This window comes from Cololabis saira, chromosome 5 (assembly GCF_033807715.1).
Source record: "Cololabis saira isolate AMF1-May2022 chromosome 5, fColSai1.1, whole genome shotgun sequence".
NCBI classification, from domain to species: Eukaryota; Metazoa; Chordata; class Actinopteri; order Beloniformes; family Belonidae; genus Cololabis; species Cololabis saira.
In genome coordinates this window covers 3,281,904-3,298,452 of record NC_084591.1, presented here as the reverse complement: position 1 = coordinate 3,298,452, position 16,549 = coordinate 3,281,904, and the positions used below count along the sequence as shown (strand labels likewise).

General features: G+C 38.5%; 1 protein-coding gene across 1 annotated transcript; it reads right to left on the bottom strand.

Moving 5' to 3' along the window:
• Positions 1-1,802: 1,802 nt before the first annotated feature.
• Positions 1,803-15,233, bottom strand: LOC133444560 (nuclear receptor-interacting protein 3-like). The gene is made up of 7 exons (XM_061722396.1): positions 14,926-15,233; positions 13,576-13,749; positions 10,139-10,221; positions 8,673-8,812; positions 6,491-6,543; positions 5,603-5,691; positions 1,803-2,396 (listed from the first exon to the last, which is right to left on the bottom strand). The coding sequence occupies exons 1-7, from the start codon at positions 15,091-15,093 to the stop codon at positions 2,366-2,368; spliced, it is 738 nt and encodes a 245-aa protein (XP_061578380.1). The 5' UTR covers positions 15,094-15,233; the 3' UTR covers positions 1,803-2,365.
• Positions 15,234-16,549: the final 1,316 nt, after the last annotated feature.

Here is a 16,549-nt window from a genome sequence, read left to right as displayed (position 1 = left end):
AGGAATCTGAGGGAACGGATGTAAGAACAAAACTGGACAAGAACATCTGAAACAACCACAACCAAATTCACTCTATCCGGATGGAGCAATTTAACTGGATAGTTTTTTTTTAAAGGCCCAAATGAAATAGAGTAACGAGGCTGTTTTTAAAATGTAAGGAGTAAAAAGTACAGATAATTGCATGAAAATGTAAGGAGTAAAAGTAAAAAGTCGTCTGAAAAATAATTACTCCAGTGAAGTATAGATAACCAAAATTTCTACTTAAGTAAGGTAACAAAGTATTTGTACTTTGTTACTTGAAACCTCTGAGTATTTTATTGAGAGTTTTGTCTGTGTGGCTCCATCCTCCTCCCCCTGGGACCTGGACAGGTGATGATGTTCTAGTGAGGGACAGGTGATGGACAGGTGAGGGCCGGGCCGCCGCAAGGGGTGTGCGAACCGTGCGACCGCACGGGGCCTCGCGCTATGGGCCGTTTTTTTTCTTTTCCCTTTTTCCCTTATAAATATCAACAGTCACGTTCCATTACAGACCTAAATGTGTACTAGTCTGTGCATATCAATAAATATATGTGCAATGATGCGCGTGTCTGTTGTTCAATACAACTGATCAGACCAAGCGCAGACACAAGCTGCTCTGATCCAGACGGTGGAGTTGGAACAAACTGTCACACAATGTCGAGAGAACGAGACAGATTCAGGAAATTTCCATCAGGGGATGAAAAAAGAAAAAAACTAATAGTTTAATGCCTCTCTGAAAGGCTCGTTTGATAAATTTGTTACAAAAATCACCGATCCGACCGGGTCTCGAGCAGCCGTGGGGCCCCGCGTCGAGGCAAGAGATGATGATGAGGCAGGGGAAGGTATCCAGTATTTTGATCATTGGAGAGTTAAAATTGCTCATATAGACACCCGATCAGACCCGAAAAACCCAAAATTTTGCGAGGGCCCCCCCCCCGGCCATTTCACACAGGGCCTCGCAAATCTCCCAGGGGGCTCTGGGTGAGGGACAGGTGACGATGGACAGATGTTTCTCAGACCTCTGTCCTGCAGGGATCCAGGTTTGATTGATTGATTTAAATCTTTATTTCGAGCATACAGAAAAAAACTATTACACAAAACAACAAAAAAAAGAATACAAATAAAATCATTAAACAAAATCAAAGGGAAATAAACCTTCATGCCCCAAAAGGAGTAGGAGGAAGTAGAAAACTTACGAGGTCCTACCCCTTGTTTCTATTTCAATTTTGCTTGAAAAAAAAAATATAACAGCAAGCTTTACTTTATCAAAAAAATTATACCTGTTATTACCTTATAAAAATAGTACAGCACTTCAAGAGCCTTCCATTGGATAATTAACTACTGCATGGATGATTGTTTCATTTATTGTATTCTAATTGTTGGATTGAGGAGATTCTCATTTCTTAAATAACCATGTTATAATGTAATATATATATATATATATATGTGTGTGTGTGTGTGTGTGTGTATATACACGTATGTATGTATGTATGTATGTATGTATGTGTGTGTATATATATATATATATGTATATATATATATATATATATGTATATATATGTATATATATATATATATATATATATACATATATGTATAAAAAAGCTTTTATTTTACATGTTCATCTAACACTGTATTTATGTAAGATTTACTATAAGATTATTTTTACTCTGTGTTCCACAAGAGACTAAATAAGTTCTTGTTTCTCAGTAAAAATTAGTGCATGAGATATTGATTTCATTGAACAAGGAAAAAAAACCAGACAAAAGTTGATGTTTTGTGATTTTATTGGACGTACAGACGTGATAAAACACTCCACAGGCGTCACTTTATAAACAGTAAAAGGCAGTGACCTCAATGCAAACACATTTGAGACTAGAAAAGGGTTATAAAAGACGTCCTCTGTTGTGCTACGTGGAGGAGGATCCCTGCAGGAGGCTGGTTCTGGCAGAACATCACAGACCTGTGACTTATACGAGCTACAAGTCACGGTTCTGGGGATTAAAGGCTGCAGCTCCACAGGTCCGGTAACGGTGATGGTTTAATTCTCTGGTGACAACATTCACTAAACACAGATGCTCTGGGCCGCCAGACGCCGGCGCTGCGTGAGGAACGGCCATGTTGGACTATTCTGACGGGTAAAGCAGGAAAGCACGTCGAGACGTCGTGGCAGCGCCTACAGTTGTCTAATGAGGCATCTAGTATACGGAAATGTTGGTATTGCTTTGCTGTGTGTGTGTGTGTGTGTGTGTGTGTGTGTGTGTGTGTGTGTGTGTGTGTGTGTGTGTGTGTGTGTGTGTGTGTGTGTGTGTGTGTGTGTGTGTGTGTGTGTGTGTGTGTGAGGAAGTCAGTAACCCAGGTCTCTGAAGTCAGATGAGCTGTTTTGGAAAAAGGAAAAGAAGCAAAATCAGAAAAGATTTGGTTAGTCTGCTTCCGCAACTTCATTAAAGGTAGAGTAAGACATATTAAAGGTAGGGTAGGACATATTAAAGGTAGGGTAGGACATATTAAAGGTAGGGTATGACATATTAAAGGTAGAGTAAGACATATTAAAGGTAGGGTAGGACATATTAAAGGTAGGGTAGGACATATTAAAGGTAGGGTAGGACATATTAAGGCCCAATCCCAATACTCCCCCTACTTTTCTTCACTCGCCCTTCTTTTCTTCACTACCCCTACCCCCCTGCTCCGAAAATTTCGAGATTTCTGCCTGCCGGCTCCAGAGCTGATTTATGGTTCCGCGTTAAATCTACGCAGAGCCTACGGCGTAGGGTACGGCGTAGGGTACGGCGTACGGTGCATGTCGCCGCGTAACCTACGCCGTAGGCTCTGCGTTGGTGTAACGCAGAACCATAAATCAGCCTTTATTCTGGCGAGGTTGCAAAAAACGGGCAAAAAAGTGATTATGTACATTCACTGAGTGAATATTATGAAAGTAAAATATATATTTCTCGCTAGAAATGTAATTAAAACGCATTTTTATGTGCAGAAACTAACTCAAAATATTGATTTTATTCACTAAAAAATAAGAAATGTCCGCCATGTTTTTTTTTTTGATTCAGTCGACGAAAAGCATTCTGGGAAATTTTTTTGTCCCTAGAAAACTAGTGAGGATCACAAAACCCTCGCTCCGTAGGGACAATTCATAGCCACTACCCCTCGTTTTCTCCACTCCCCCTCGGTGGAAAGAGGAATTGGGACACCACTACCCTCACGGGAATGCGCAAAACTTAGGGGTAGTGATGAAAACGAGGACGAGGGGGAGAATTGGGACAGGGCCTAAAGGTAGGATAGGAGATATTAAAGGTAGAGTAGGACATATTAAAGGTAGGGTAGGAGATATTAAAGGTAGGGTAGGAGATATTAAAGGTAAGGTAGGACATATTAAAGGTAGAGTAGGAGATATTAAAGGTAGGGTAGGAGATATTAAAGGTAGGGTAGGACATATTAAAGGTAAGGTAGGACATATTAAAGGTAGAGTAGGAGATATTAAAGGTTTGGTAGGACATATTAAAGGTAAGGTAGGAGATATTAAAGGTAGGGTAGGACATTAAAGGTAAGGTAGGAGATATTAAAGGTAGGGTAGGACATATTAAAGGTAGGGTAAATTAAAGGTAGGATAGGACATATTAAAGGTAGGGTAGGAGATATTAAAGGTAGGGTAGGAGATATTAAAGGTAGGGTAGGACATATTAAAGGTAGGGTAGGAGATATTAAAGGTAGGGTAGGACATTAAAGGTAAGGTAGGACATATTAAAGGTAGAGTAGGAGATATTAAAGGTAGGGTAGGACATATTAAAGGTAAGGTAGGACATATTAAAGGTAGAGTAGGAGATATTAAAGGTTTGGTAGGACATATTAAAGGTAAGGTAGGAGATATTAAAGGTAGGGTAGGACATTAAAGGTAAGGTAGGAGATATTAAAGGTAGGGTAGGACATATTAAAGGTAGGGTAAATTAAAGGTAGGATAGGACATATTAAAGGTAGGGTAGGACATACATACATACATATTCATTTTTTTAAAATTTGTTATGAATCTTTATTTCGGCTTGTACAGAACAAGATGAAAAGGAAGAGAAAAAAAACCAACATTTCTTTTGCCGAAAAGGTGTAGCTGAAGCCGTAGCTTATAGTGCCGACCCTTTTATCTTATGATCAGCAAAAATATGAGACATTAGCTTTTACTCAGTGAAAACAAACAATACATAAAGAAGAAAAAAATAAGTAAGACAAAATATAAAATTGACGTTTCACATTCTAGAATGTTTTTGATAGTATACTTTATAATTATAGTGTTTTATATTTATTTACAATATTTTCTTTAAACAATTTCTTAAACTTGAAGATAGAGCGACACATTTTTAGGTTGTTATTACAACTATTCCAAATTTCTCTAGCCTTAATTGATGTAAATCTCTTTTTAATATTAGTTCTTGCTGTCGTCATCTCAAACATGAGTTTCCCCCTCAGGTCAGAGTTTCTTTTATCTGGAACAAATCCTGAATGCAGTTTGGAAGCAGTTTCTGCTGCTTTAAAGGCAAATAAAAAAGTTTTCTGCTCTACTATATCATGGAATTTTAAGGTATTATATTTAATAAAAAGATTATTTGTTGGTTCATAATAGTCGGTTTTATTAATTATCCTTAAAGCTCTTTTCTGTAATAGAAAAATAGGGTTTGTATTTGTTTTATAGTTGTTACCCCAAACCTCCACACAATAAGTAATGGTGGGGTAGGACATATTAAAGGTAGGGTAGGAGATATTAAAGGTAGGGTAGGAGATATTAAAGGTAGGGTAGGACATATTAAAGGTAGGGTAGGACATATTAAAGGTAGGGTAGGACATATTAAAGGTAGGGTAGGACATATTAAAGGTAGGGTAGGACACATTAAAGGTAGGGTAGGACACATTAAAGCTAGGGTAGGACATATTAAAGGTAGGGTAGGAGATATTAAAGGTAGGGTAGGACATATTAAAGGTAGGGTAGGACATATTAAAGGTAGGGTAGGACATATTAAAGGTAGGGTAGGACATATTAAAGGTATAGGAGATATTAAAGGTAGGGTAGGACATATTAAAGGTAGGGTAGGACATATTAAAGGTAGGGTAGGACATATTAAAGGTAGGGTAGGAGATATTAAAGGTAGGGTAGGAGATATTAAAGGTAGGGTAGGACATATTAAAGGTAGGGTAGGAGATATTAAAGGTAGGGTAGGACATATTAAAGGTAGGGTAGGACATATTAAAGGTAGGGTAGGACATATTAAAGGTAGAGTAGGACATATTAAAGGTAGGATAAGAAAGGTCAAAGGTAAAGTTGGACACATTAAAGGGGCGTGAGGACAGCTAACCACTGGCTGAGCTAGCTGCCAATCAAATATCAAATCAAATCAAATATCAACTCTTACACGTGACGTGAGCAGGAGAGCGTCTAGAAATCACTTACCCTGCCTTTAATGGTGTTCATGGTCAGAATATTGAATCGTTTACACATTTTCCATAAATCCTACAAACATTCAAATGTTCCGCTACAAGTGTGAAAAGTTAAATGAGTTAAAGGTTAGGTGATGATGACCCATCTCACCGTTCTCCCAGGGGCTTCTGGGTAAACTGGACCCGCTCCCTGACGCTGGTCCCGAACACCAGAATCTGCTGGTCGGTGTCGATGACGCACTGCAGGCCGAGACATCGGTCACCCGGGTGAACAAACACTGGACTAACTTTACCTCCCGTTCACACCATAGACATATAAACGTAGACGCTGCATCGAGTGTTCTTGCCCGCTGCTGCGATACGTCAACGCCGCCGCCATATTGGATGTTCAAGACTGCGCTGTAAACTAATACAAGTAAATGGACTTATTTTCAGAAAGCACCTTTCTACAAAGAAATTTACGTTTTACGTCTCATTTATTCATTCACACACGCACTAATATACTTGGGAAACAGTTAGGCACCAAATATAATATATTTAATTTTCTCAGACGGCAAAAATAAGAACTTTATTGATCCCAGATAGGAGTAATTCATGTTATATCAGCTATAGAGAACAAGGTAGTGCCGGAAAACAATATATATCCCCCCTCACAAAAATAAGAAAAATAGAGAAACATATTTTCTCATCAAATCAAATCAAATCAAATCAAATCAAATCAAATCAAACTTTATTTGTAAAGCACCTTTCATACAAAAAATGTAACACAAAGTGCTTTCCACCAACATATACATAACATAAAACATAAACATAAAATGTATTTTTATATATGAGATATATTATAAATGAGACGTAAAACTTACATTTCTTTGTAGAAAGGTGCTTTATGAAAATAAGTCCATTTACTTGTATTAGTTTACAGTCTTGAACATCCAATATGGCGGCGACGTTGACGTATTGCAGCTCCATGGGAGGATACGTTTATATGTCTATGGTTCACACGCCCCTCCTGGTCCGGATCAGTCCCGGGTCCACTGACCTTGAGGGACTTTAACGTCCTGCTGCCCAGCGACATCAGCGGCTCTGGACTTCCTGTAAACAGAGGTTGTGGGTGGACGGCGTACGTCAGGACTAGGGCTGTAACAATCTATCGTGCCACGAAATTTCGCAATACAAAATGTCACGATACGTGTCGTGGAGGTGACAAACTGTAGCGTGATATTGGGTTATTAATATTAATATTAGGGGTGGGTAGTGCCAAGGACCTCACGATACAATACACATCACGATACCTGAGTCACGATACGATACGATATTGCGATATCCAAATTTTGCGATATATAAAGTTTGCTGAAAACTGTAAAAAGCTTTATGGATCTTAAAATCCGAGTTGCACGTTCATCAGATTATAGTGACAATTCATGGGACAAACTGAGTCAAAACAATGTTTTATTATAACTATACAAGCTAAAGTTACAACATATTTGTATATGTTTTTCATATTATTTACATCATATGAAATTAACATTACATTTAGTATGAGGTTGCTTTAATTATGTGGCAAATGATAATAAACACAAGAAAGATGGAACTAAAACCAAGGACAGGCACAGTGATCAGTCAGTATAGATATAAATCCATAAATAAATAAACCCCTGTCCATTATTATTTTTAATTCTTTAAGGACAGGCAATTGTCTTATGTAAAAAATAAATTATAAAATGAAATAAAACGTTAAATAAAACCTGAGCTCAGTGCAGGGCCCTCCCAGGGTTGGTAGAGAGTGGCAATGCCCAGGACTGTCACTTAGGTAGGAGCACTGGGGGATATAATGGGAAAAAGATCGGGGATAAAAAATATAAATAAAAATAAAAAAAAATCGATATTCAAATTTTGAATATCAATATTGAATCAACTGGAAAAGTATCGCGATATATTGCCATATCGATATTTTTGCCCACCCCTAATTAATATATAGTGTTTACTAGTAACATCCTATTGGTGCAGCGGGATCACGTGACGGCCGCGCCTCGACCCGCGACCAAAATCTGACTACGCTCAGAAGAAACTAGTACCGTTTTACGGTCCCGATCACGGGACTCTTGCAGGGTTTTGAGCTCCAAACTTTTACTTCTAAGGTGAGCACGAATCAATCTTTTTTATGATGTAAAGATTGTGTCGTTCCCAACGGTGGGAGCGTAATGAAACGATAACGGGATTCACCTTACGGCCTCAGGCTGGAGCAGGTGAAGCTCTTAGCTCTGGCAGAAGATAAATAACATTCATGTTGCATTTGGAGTTTGGGACTTTTCATAGTTTATTTATTTTCTTTTATTTATTTATTAAATTTTAGTTGTTAAATTTCGAAGTCTACAACGGAGTATTAGGGCCAAACTAAGACAAGAAAAATTGGAAATTACGAGAATACCGGTAAAGTCATAATGTTGCGAGAATAAAGTCGTAATAGAATAAAGTCGTATTATGAGAATAAAGTCGTTATATTATGAGATTAAAGTTGTAATATTACGAGAAGTCGTAACATTAAGAGAATAAAGTCGTAATATTACGAGAATAAAGTCGTAACATTACGAGAATAAAGTCGTAACATTATGAGAATATAATTTATGAGAACTCTTCTCCCTGTGTAAAAATGAGGAATATTGAGCATCTTGTGAAGTTATATTTATATATTTATAATATATTTAATATTACGACTTTATTCTCAAAATATTATGCCTTAATTCTCGTAATTTTACGACTTTATTCTCGTAATTTCAATTTTTTTTTTTGTCTTATTTTGGGCCCTAATACTCCGTCGTAGAAGTCAAGTCATACATGAGAGAAACTATTCAGTTTGTGTCTAAATATTTGTACTTGTCTGAAACTGAAGATCATAATGCAAACCTGACATTTACTTTTAGTTCAGTTTGTGGAAAATGGTTGGCCTGGCTTTCTCTTTAAAACTTAAACAGTTATAAAGCATTACAAACTGGAACAATAGGGCAAACGCACAGCATTGTTTTGTATTTTGTGTCTTTCAAATAAAAGACAATTTTTTCCAGTCATATGTTCCTCATTAAAGGTTGTTAAAAAAATACTGCTATAATATCGTATCGTTATCGTGACCTCAGTATCGTGTATCGTACCGTATCGTGAGATTAGTGTATCGTTACAGCCCTAGTCAGGACGTACATCTGTCTGTCTGGGGGGGGTTATCTTACCCACTACGACGAACGAGGTGATGACTCGGAGCCCCCCCACGGTCAGGCCCAGCTCCTCGATGTGGCCGGCGGCGCACAGGCGGCGCTGGGACGGGCAGCCGTCCACCTCCGTCTCGTCCTCCTCAACGAGCCCCTTCAAGCTTCAGAGGGGAGAAGACGGGTCACGGGTCATATTAAAGGTAGGGTAGGAGATATTAAAGGTAGGGTAGGACATATTAAAGGCAGGGTAGGACATATTAAAGGTAGGGTAGGACATATTAAAGGTAGGGTAGGACATATTAAAGCTAGGGTAGGACATTAAAGGTAAGGTAGGACATATTAAAGGTAGGGTAGGACATATTAAAGGTAAGGTAGGACATATTAAAGGTAGGGTAGGACATATTAAAGGTAGGGTAGGACATATTAAAGGTAGGGTAGGACATATTAAAGATGGGGTATTGCATATTAAAGATGGGGTATGACATTAAAGGTAGGGTAGGACATTTTAAAGGTAGGGTAGGACATATTAAAGGTAGGGTATTGCATATTAAAGGTAGGGTAGGACATATTAAAGGTAGGGTATTGCATATTAAAGGTAGGGCAGGACATTTTAAAGGTAGGGTAGGACATATTAAAGTTGGGGTATTGCATATTAAAGATGGGGTATTGCATATTAAAGGTAGGGTAGGACATTTTAAAGGTAGGGTATGACATTAAAGGTAGGGTAGGACATATTAAAGTTGGGGTATGGCATATTAAAGGTAGGGTAGGACATTTTAAAGGTAGGGTATGACATTAAAGGTAGGGTAGGACATATTAAAGTTGGGGTATTGCATATTAAAGGTAGGGTAGGGCATATTAAAGGTAGGGTAGGACATTTTAAAGGTAGGGTATGACATTAAAGGTAGGGTAGGGCATATTAAAGGTAGGGTAGGACATTTTAAAGGTAGGGTAGGACATATTAAAGGTAGGGTAGGACATATTAAAGGTAGGGTAGGACATATTAAAGGTAAAGTAGGACATATTAAAGGTAGGGTAGGACATATTAAAGGTAGGGTAGGACATATTAAAGGTAGGGTAGGACATATTAAAGGTAGGGTAGGACATATTAAAGGTAGGGTAGGACATATTAAAGGTAGGGTAGGACATATTAAAGGTAGGGTCTGACATATTAAAGGTAGAGTAGGACATATTAAAGGTAGGGTAGGACATATTAAAGGTAGGGTCTGACATATTAAAGGTAGAGTAGGACATATTAAAGGTAGAGTAGGACATATTAAAGGTAGGGTAGGAGATATTAAAGGTAGGGTAGGACATATTAAAGGTAGGGTAGGAGATATTAAAGGTAGGGTAGGAGATATTAAAGGTAGGGTAGGACATATTAAAGGTAGGGTAGGAGATATTAAAGGTAGGGTAGGACATATTAAAGGTAGGGTAGGAGATATTAAAGGTAGGGTAGGACATATTGCTGTCTGAGCGGGTTTCACCCCAGTCCCTCCACGGTCCGCGAGGACATCAGGTTCAGCTTGCAGCCCGTGTCGATGAGGACGTCCACTTCCTGTCCGAGACACTGTCACATGGAGACGAGAGAAATGTCGTTATTATTTCTACAAGAACCGAGTCCGAATGTCCAACCGAGGGGACGTCTGCTGGGACGTCTGCCGGGACCTGCGGGGGACCGGCAGTCCATCGGGCCTGGAATCGAACCACGGACTGAAAATTTAGTAACGTTTAGTAACGTTAAGTAACGTTAAGTAACGTTAAGTAATGTTAAGTAACTTCTGGTAACGTTAAGTAATGTCTAGTAACGATTAGTAACGTTAAAGGGGACCTATTAGGAAAAACAGGTTTTCTCTTGCTTTAACATATATAAAGTGGTCTCCCCTCAGCAACTCAGAGAAGGAGGAAACAACCAGATTCTGCAGAGTCTGTTAGGGATGGGCGATATGGACTAAAAAATGTATCACGATAATTTCTGGCATTTATCCCGATAACGATAAAAATGACGATAAAAAAAATACTAATTCAACTCCACCTTTGTAACTATAAATCTATCACCACATTCAGTCTTTGGAGCCAAATCACTGCTGTAAAAGATACTAAATGCTACTAAACTACACCAATTAAATTGAATTAATAAAAACCAATTAAATGAGTTACACCTGTACTGCAAAACTGGAATGACTCAGATCCGCCATGTTTGTTACACAAACACGTATCAATGGGAATTTATCCTTCTTTCTTTCTTTCTTTCTTTCTTTCTTTCTTTCTTTCTTTCTTTCTTTCTTTCTTTCTTTCTTTCTTTCTTTCTTTCTTTCTTTCTTTCTTTCTTTCTTTCTTCCTTCCTTCCTTCCTTCCTTCCTTCCTTCCTTCCTTCCTTCCTTCCTTCCTTCCTTCACGTACGTTGTGCGTGGATTTAACGCAGAACCATAAATCAGTTTTACACAAAAACATCATCAACAGGAATTTATCATTTTTACCGTGAGATACAAATTCTTACCGTGGGGAATTTTTTTGACGGTTTATCGTGAACGGTAAAATATCACCCATTCCTAGTGTCTGTACAGCCGCCCGGACGTCCAGTGTGATGTGGATCTACGAGCCGTTCAGATTCTGCTCCCGTCGTGACGTAACGATGGGAGCGATGCGTGAAATCCCGTCCACAACTAACTCTGGCCGGAACAACAACAACAACTCCGTCGGCCGGAGCTTCCGCCATTTTCTACGCGTCATTCAGGCATCCAATCAGCACAGAGCCTCATTATCATAGCCCCGCCCACTCAGAATCCCGTATAGATAATGAGGTTAGAGACTGGGATGATAAAGACATGGATCAGAGGCTGAATTTCTAATTTATTTAGCAAAAAAAAATCAAAAGCTTGTTTTTAAGACATTCAAGGCCTGTTTAAAATAGGTATTAGATGCCATAATAGGTCCTCTTTAAGTAACGTTAGGTAACAATAGGTAACGTTAGGTATCTTTTCGTTACGGTTAGTAACATTTAGTAACATTAAGTAACATTAGATAACTTGTAGTAACGTTAGGTAACTTGAGGTAACGTTTAATAACATCAAGTAACGTTAAGTAACGTTTAGTAACATTAAGTAACATTTACTAAAGTTTAGTAACGTTTAGTGATGTTTAGTAACTTTAAGTAGCATTTAGTAACGTTAAGTAACGTTTAGTAACGTTAAGTAATGTTTAGTAACGTTAAGTATTGTTTACTAAAGTTTAATAACTTTTAGTAACGTTTAATAACGTTTAGTGACATTTAGTAACGTTAAGTAGCGGTTACTAACGTTAAGTGACATTTAGTAGTTTTTAGTTACATTTAGTAACAATTGGTGACGTTTAGTGATGTTAAATAACGTTAAGCGACGTTTAGTAACGTTTTATAACTTTTAGTGACTTTTATTTACGTTTAGTGACGTTTAGTAACGTTTAGTAACGTTAAGTAACGTTAAGTAACGTTTAATAACTTAGTAACGTTTAATAACGTTTAGTAAGGTTAAGTAACATTTAGTAACGTTTAGTGACGTTTAGTAACGTTAAATGACGTTTAATAACGTTTAGTAAGGTTAAGTAACATTTAGTAATGTTTAGTTACGTTTAGTAACGTTAAGTAGCGTTAAGTAACGCCTAGTAACGTTTAGTAACGTTAAGTGATGTTTAGTAACATTAAGTAACGTTTACTAAAATGTAGTAACGTTTAGTAATATTAAGTAGCGTTTAGTAATGTTAAGTAACGTTTAGTAATGTTAATTAGCGTTTAGTAACGTTAAGTGACGTTTAGTAACATTAAGTAACGTTTACTAAAGTTTAGTAACGTTTAGTGATGTTTAGTAACTTTAAGTAGCATTTAGTAACGTTAAGTAACGTTTAGTAACGTTTAGTAACGTTAAGTAATGTTTAGTAACGTTAAGTATTGTTTACTAAAGTTTAATAACGTTTAGTGATGTTTAGTAACTTTAAGTAGCATTTAGTAACGTTAAGTAACGTTTAGTAACGTTTAGTAACGTTTAGTGACATTTAGTAACGTTAAGTAGCGGTTAGTAACGTTAAGTGACATTTAGTAGTTTTTAGTTACATTTAGTAACAATTGGTGACGTTTAGTGATGTTAAATAACGTTAAGCGACGTTTAGTAACGTTTTATAACTTTTAGTGACTTTTATTAACGTTTAGTGACGTTTAGTAACGTTTAGTAACGTTAAGTAACGTTTAGTAACGTTTAATAACTTAGTAACGTTTAATAACGTTTAGTAAGGTTAAGTAACATTTAGTAACGTTTAGTTACGTTTAGTAACGTTAAGTAGCGTTAAGTAACGCCTAGTAACGTTTAGTAACGTTAAGTGACGTTTAGTAATGTTTAGTTACGTTTAGTAACGTCTAGCAACATTAGTAACGTTTACTAAAATGTAGTAACGTTTAGTGACGTTTAGTAACTTTAAGTAGCGTTTAGTAACGTTAAGTGACGTTTAGTAATGTTAAGTAGCGTTTAGTAACGTTAAGTAACGTTTAGTAACGTTAAGTAACGTTTAGTAACGTTTAATAACTTTTAGTAACGTTTAATAACGTTTAGTAACGTTTAGTGACGTTTAGTAACGTTAAGTGACGTTTAGTAATGTTTAGTTACGTTTAGTAACGTTAAGTAGCGTTAAGTAACGCCTAGTAACGTTTAGTAACGTTAAGTAACGTTTAGTAATGTTTAGTTACGTTTAGTAACGTCTAGCAACATTAGTAACGTTTACTAAAATGTAGTAACGTTTAGTAACGTTAAGTAACGTTTAGTAACGTTTAATAACTTTTAGTAACGTTTAGTAACGTTAAGTAGCGTTAAGTAACGCCTAGTGATGTTTAGTAACGTTACTAGGCGTTACGTAACCACACTAATAATAACACAGTAATAATGAAATGTCCTCCCACCGTGCAGCGCACGTGGATGAAGTCGTCGTCCTCCTCGTCCTCTGGAGACCGTAGGTCCCGGCTCAGGACGACCCCCCTGGTGGTTCTGGGGGGGTTCTGGTTCGGCGTCAGCCCGCACACGTCCCGGGCCAGTTTGGCCTCCAGCAGCCGCTTCTGGAGGATGTTGTGTGGCTGCTGCAGAGAGTCGGAGGGAGACGGTGTCAGGACGTCTGGTCCAACCACAACCAGAACCAGAACCAGAACCGAGTCTGTCCTCATTAGGGGTGGGTAAAAATATTGATACGGCAATATATCGCGATACATAGTCTCCCGATACGATATCGATATTCAATGTATGTATCGCGATATATTGCCGTATCAATATTTTTGCCCACCCCTAGCTGCACTTTATTTTGTGATTTCAGTGTGGGTTTGAACTACATTGTTTTGACTCAGTCTGTCCAATGAATTATCACTATCATCTGATGTACATATGTACAACTTGGATTTTAAGATGTGTAATGCATTTTTAAATTTTTCGGTGAACTATGTAGAATATCGCGATATATCGGGATATATTGCATAATCGGGATATCGCAATATTGTATCGTATCGTGGCTCAAGTATCGTGATGCGTATCGTATCCTGAGGTCCTTCCCAATACCCACCCCTAGTCCCCATGCCAGGCTTTTACTCTGAAAGGGCTCTTCCTGCTCAGATAACAGCTCGTTTTATCGTGACACATTTAGACAAGCTCAGTATGAACGTGTAAACATGCTCAACCGACACATCTGAGGAAATGGATGGGAACAAATAAGGACATACTGTATTGTCTGGACTATAAGCCGCTACTTTTTTCTTAGGTTTTGAACCATGCAGCTTATACAAAGGTGCAGCTATTCTGTGGATTTTTCTTCCACCGCTCGGGGCGCTCTAACCAGAATTAGAATCAAAACTAAGACAAAATAAATGCAAAGAAGAATACATTACTTCTTCTTTAGCAGATAGAAGTAGAAGCAGATTTTAAACAGATAAATAGATAAATAAATAGTGGTTATTTTCTCTTGGTTCTGTCCCGTTTTAATCAGCAAAGTTGCTGCCGTGTTAAAAGACACTGTTAGGAAAGGATCTATTTAGGTACAAACATGTACATCATTTACAGTTCAGAATCCTTCTGTACATGTAGTAAATATCTAATCTAACAACATAAATATCTGCGGCTTGCATATCTTTTATTTTTAAATAGAGCAGATGCGGCTTGTATGCAGGTGCGGCTTATAGTCCAGAAAATACGGTAAATGAATGAGTGAAGCTGCTGATGTGGCGCCGGGCCCTGGGACCTGGGTGTGCGGACCTGGGTGCGAGGCTCACCCCCTGGTTGGAAGTCCCGAGCTTCTTCAGTCCGTCCAGCGGCAGCAGGTCAGCAGAGTCTCTGTGCAGGAACCGGATGGCTTGTTTCAGCCTCCTCTGCTGCCTCAGAGCTGCAGCATCCACAACCTCGCCGTCGGCCCGGTTCTCCATCTGCATCCCTGTGAACATGACGCCCTGTGTGTGTGTGCGTGTGTGTGTGTGTGTGTGTGCGTGCTGGTGTGTGTGTGCGTCCTCGTACGGTCCGGCCTCCAGATGCGAGCAGGAATCCCCGATGTGTTGACGCCTCTCGGAGCAGGGGAGGCTCCCCATCGACGGTAAAACCAGTCAAGTCACACAGGTGAACACCAGACTTCTGGTCGGAACCTTCAAAATAAAGGCTACAACAATGCAGGATATTTTCAAGTGAAGAGAATTAGAAAGAGATGGAGGGAAAAGGTTTATTTCAGCGCTGAGCTGGAAGCAAACAAAAGGGTGCAGAAAACAACCCGTGACCTTAGGGCTGGGTGATATGGACCAAAAGTCATAACTCGATATTTTCTAGCTGAATGGCGATACTCGATATATATCGATATTTTTTCTGTGCCATAATTGGGGTTTCCCCCAAAGCATTATAGCATAGCATCTCTGTTAGCATCTCTGTTAGCATCTCTGTTAGCTTCATTTTTTCTGAGGAAAACCCTTAAAAAAACAGTCAGTTTTAATACAAAGCCTCGTGCCAAATGTCACACAGGTTCCTTTATTAACAGAGGTCTGCACAATATCAAAATGTATAAAACAAATGAAATTAAAACAAACTGCCTGCATATATAGAATAAAAATGCTTCTTGAATAAAATAAAACAAATATCCCTTTCCTGGATAACAATTAAATTAAAATACACTGTGCAATTAATACAATGTAGACAGTAACAGGCAGACTTTTCCACTGAGGTTGACAGTTGTGCAAATAACAAAACATTTGTGCAAATCTAAAATAAAACATTCAAGTCAATTTGTCACAAAGTAAGCTATATCAAAATTTTTTTTTTTTAATAATCGATATAAACGATATTGTCTGGTACCATATCGCGTTTGAAAATATATCGATATTAAAATCTCGATATATCGCCCAGCCCTACGTGACCTTGGACGGGATTAAACGGGGTTAGAACCCGGATGGGGGCACGAAATAAATGAGAATCAAAAGAAGTCAACCGAGACCTCAGAAAGGAGGAATCGTGGACGTTCACAAGTCCGGTTCACACTTGGGTGTAACCTCCAGATGTCCGAAGGACTGAAGGACCCGGGATGAACGAGCTTCCATGTGAAAGAACCGCAGTAAATCTGTGCTGATGTGAGCTGAAGGGCCACAAATACCCCTTTTACACCAAACCGGTTCCAGAGCTGGTTCTGGTTCACAACTCGTTCAACTTGGAACCAGCTGAGAACCGGTTTGTTTTCCCACAGCTCGGGTGCTAAGAGCAGCCACGTCAGTTACGTCTCTGCTAACGTCAGTTACGTCTCTGCTAACGTCAGTTACGTCTCTGCTAACGTCAGTTACGTTTCTGCTCACGTCAGTTACGTCTCTGCAAACGTCAGTTACGTCTGCAAACGTCAGTTACGTCTCTGCAAACGTCAGTTACGTC

Bases quoted from the DNA above. Each gene is read 5' to 3' on its own strand.
- LOC133444560 (XM_061722396.1), bottom strand. From the start codon at position 15,093: ATGTTCACAGGGATGCAGATGGAGAACCGGGCCGACGGCGAGGTTGTG. The intron at 13,750-14,925 runs GTGAGCCTCGCA...GACTCTCTGCAG, and splicing joins TCGGGACTTCCAACCAGGGG to CAGCCACACAACATCCTCCA. The intron at 8,813-10,138 runs GTGAAACCCGCT...TCCCCTCTGAAG, and splicing joins CGGACCGTGGAGGGACTGGG to CTTGAAGGGGCTCGTTGAGG.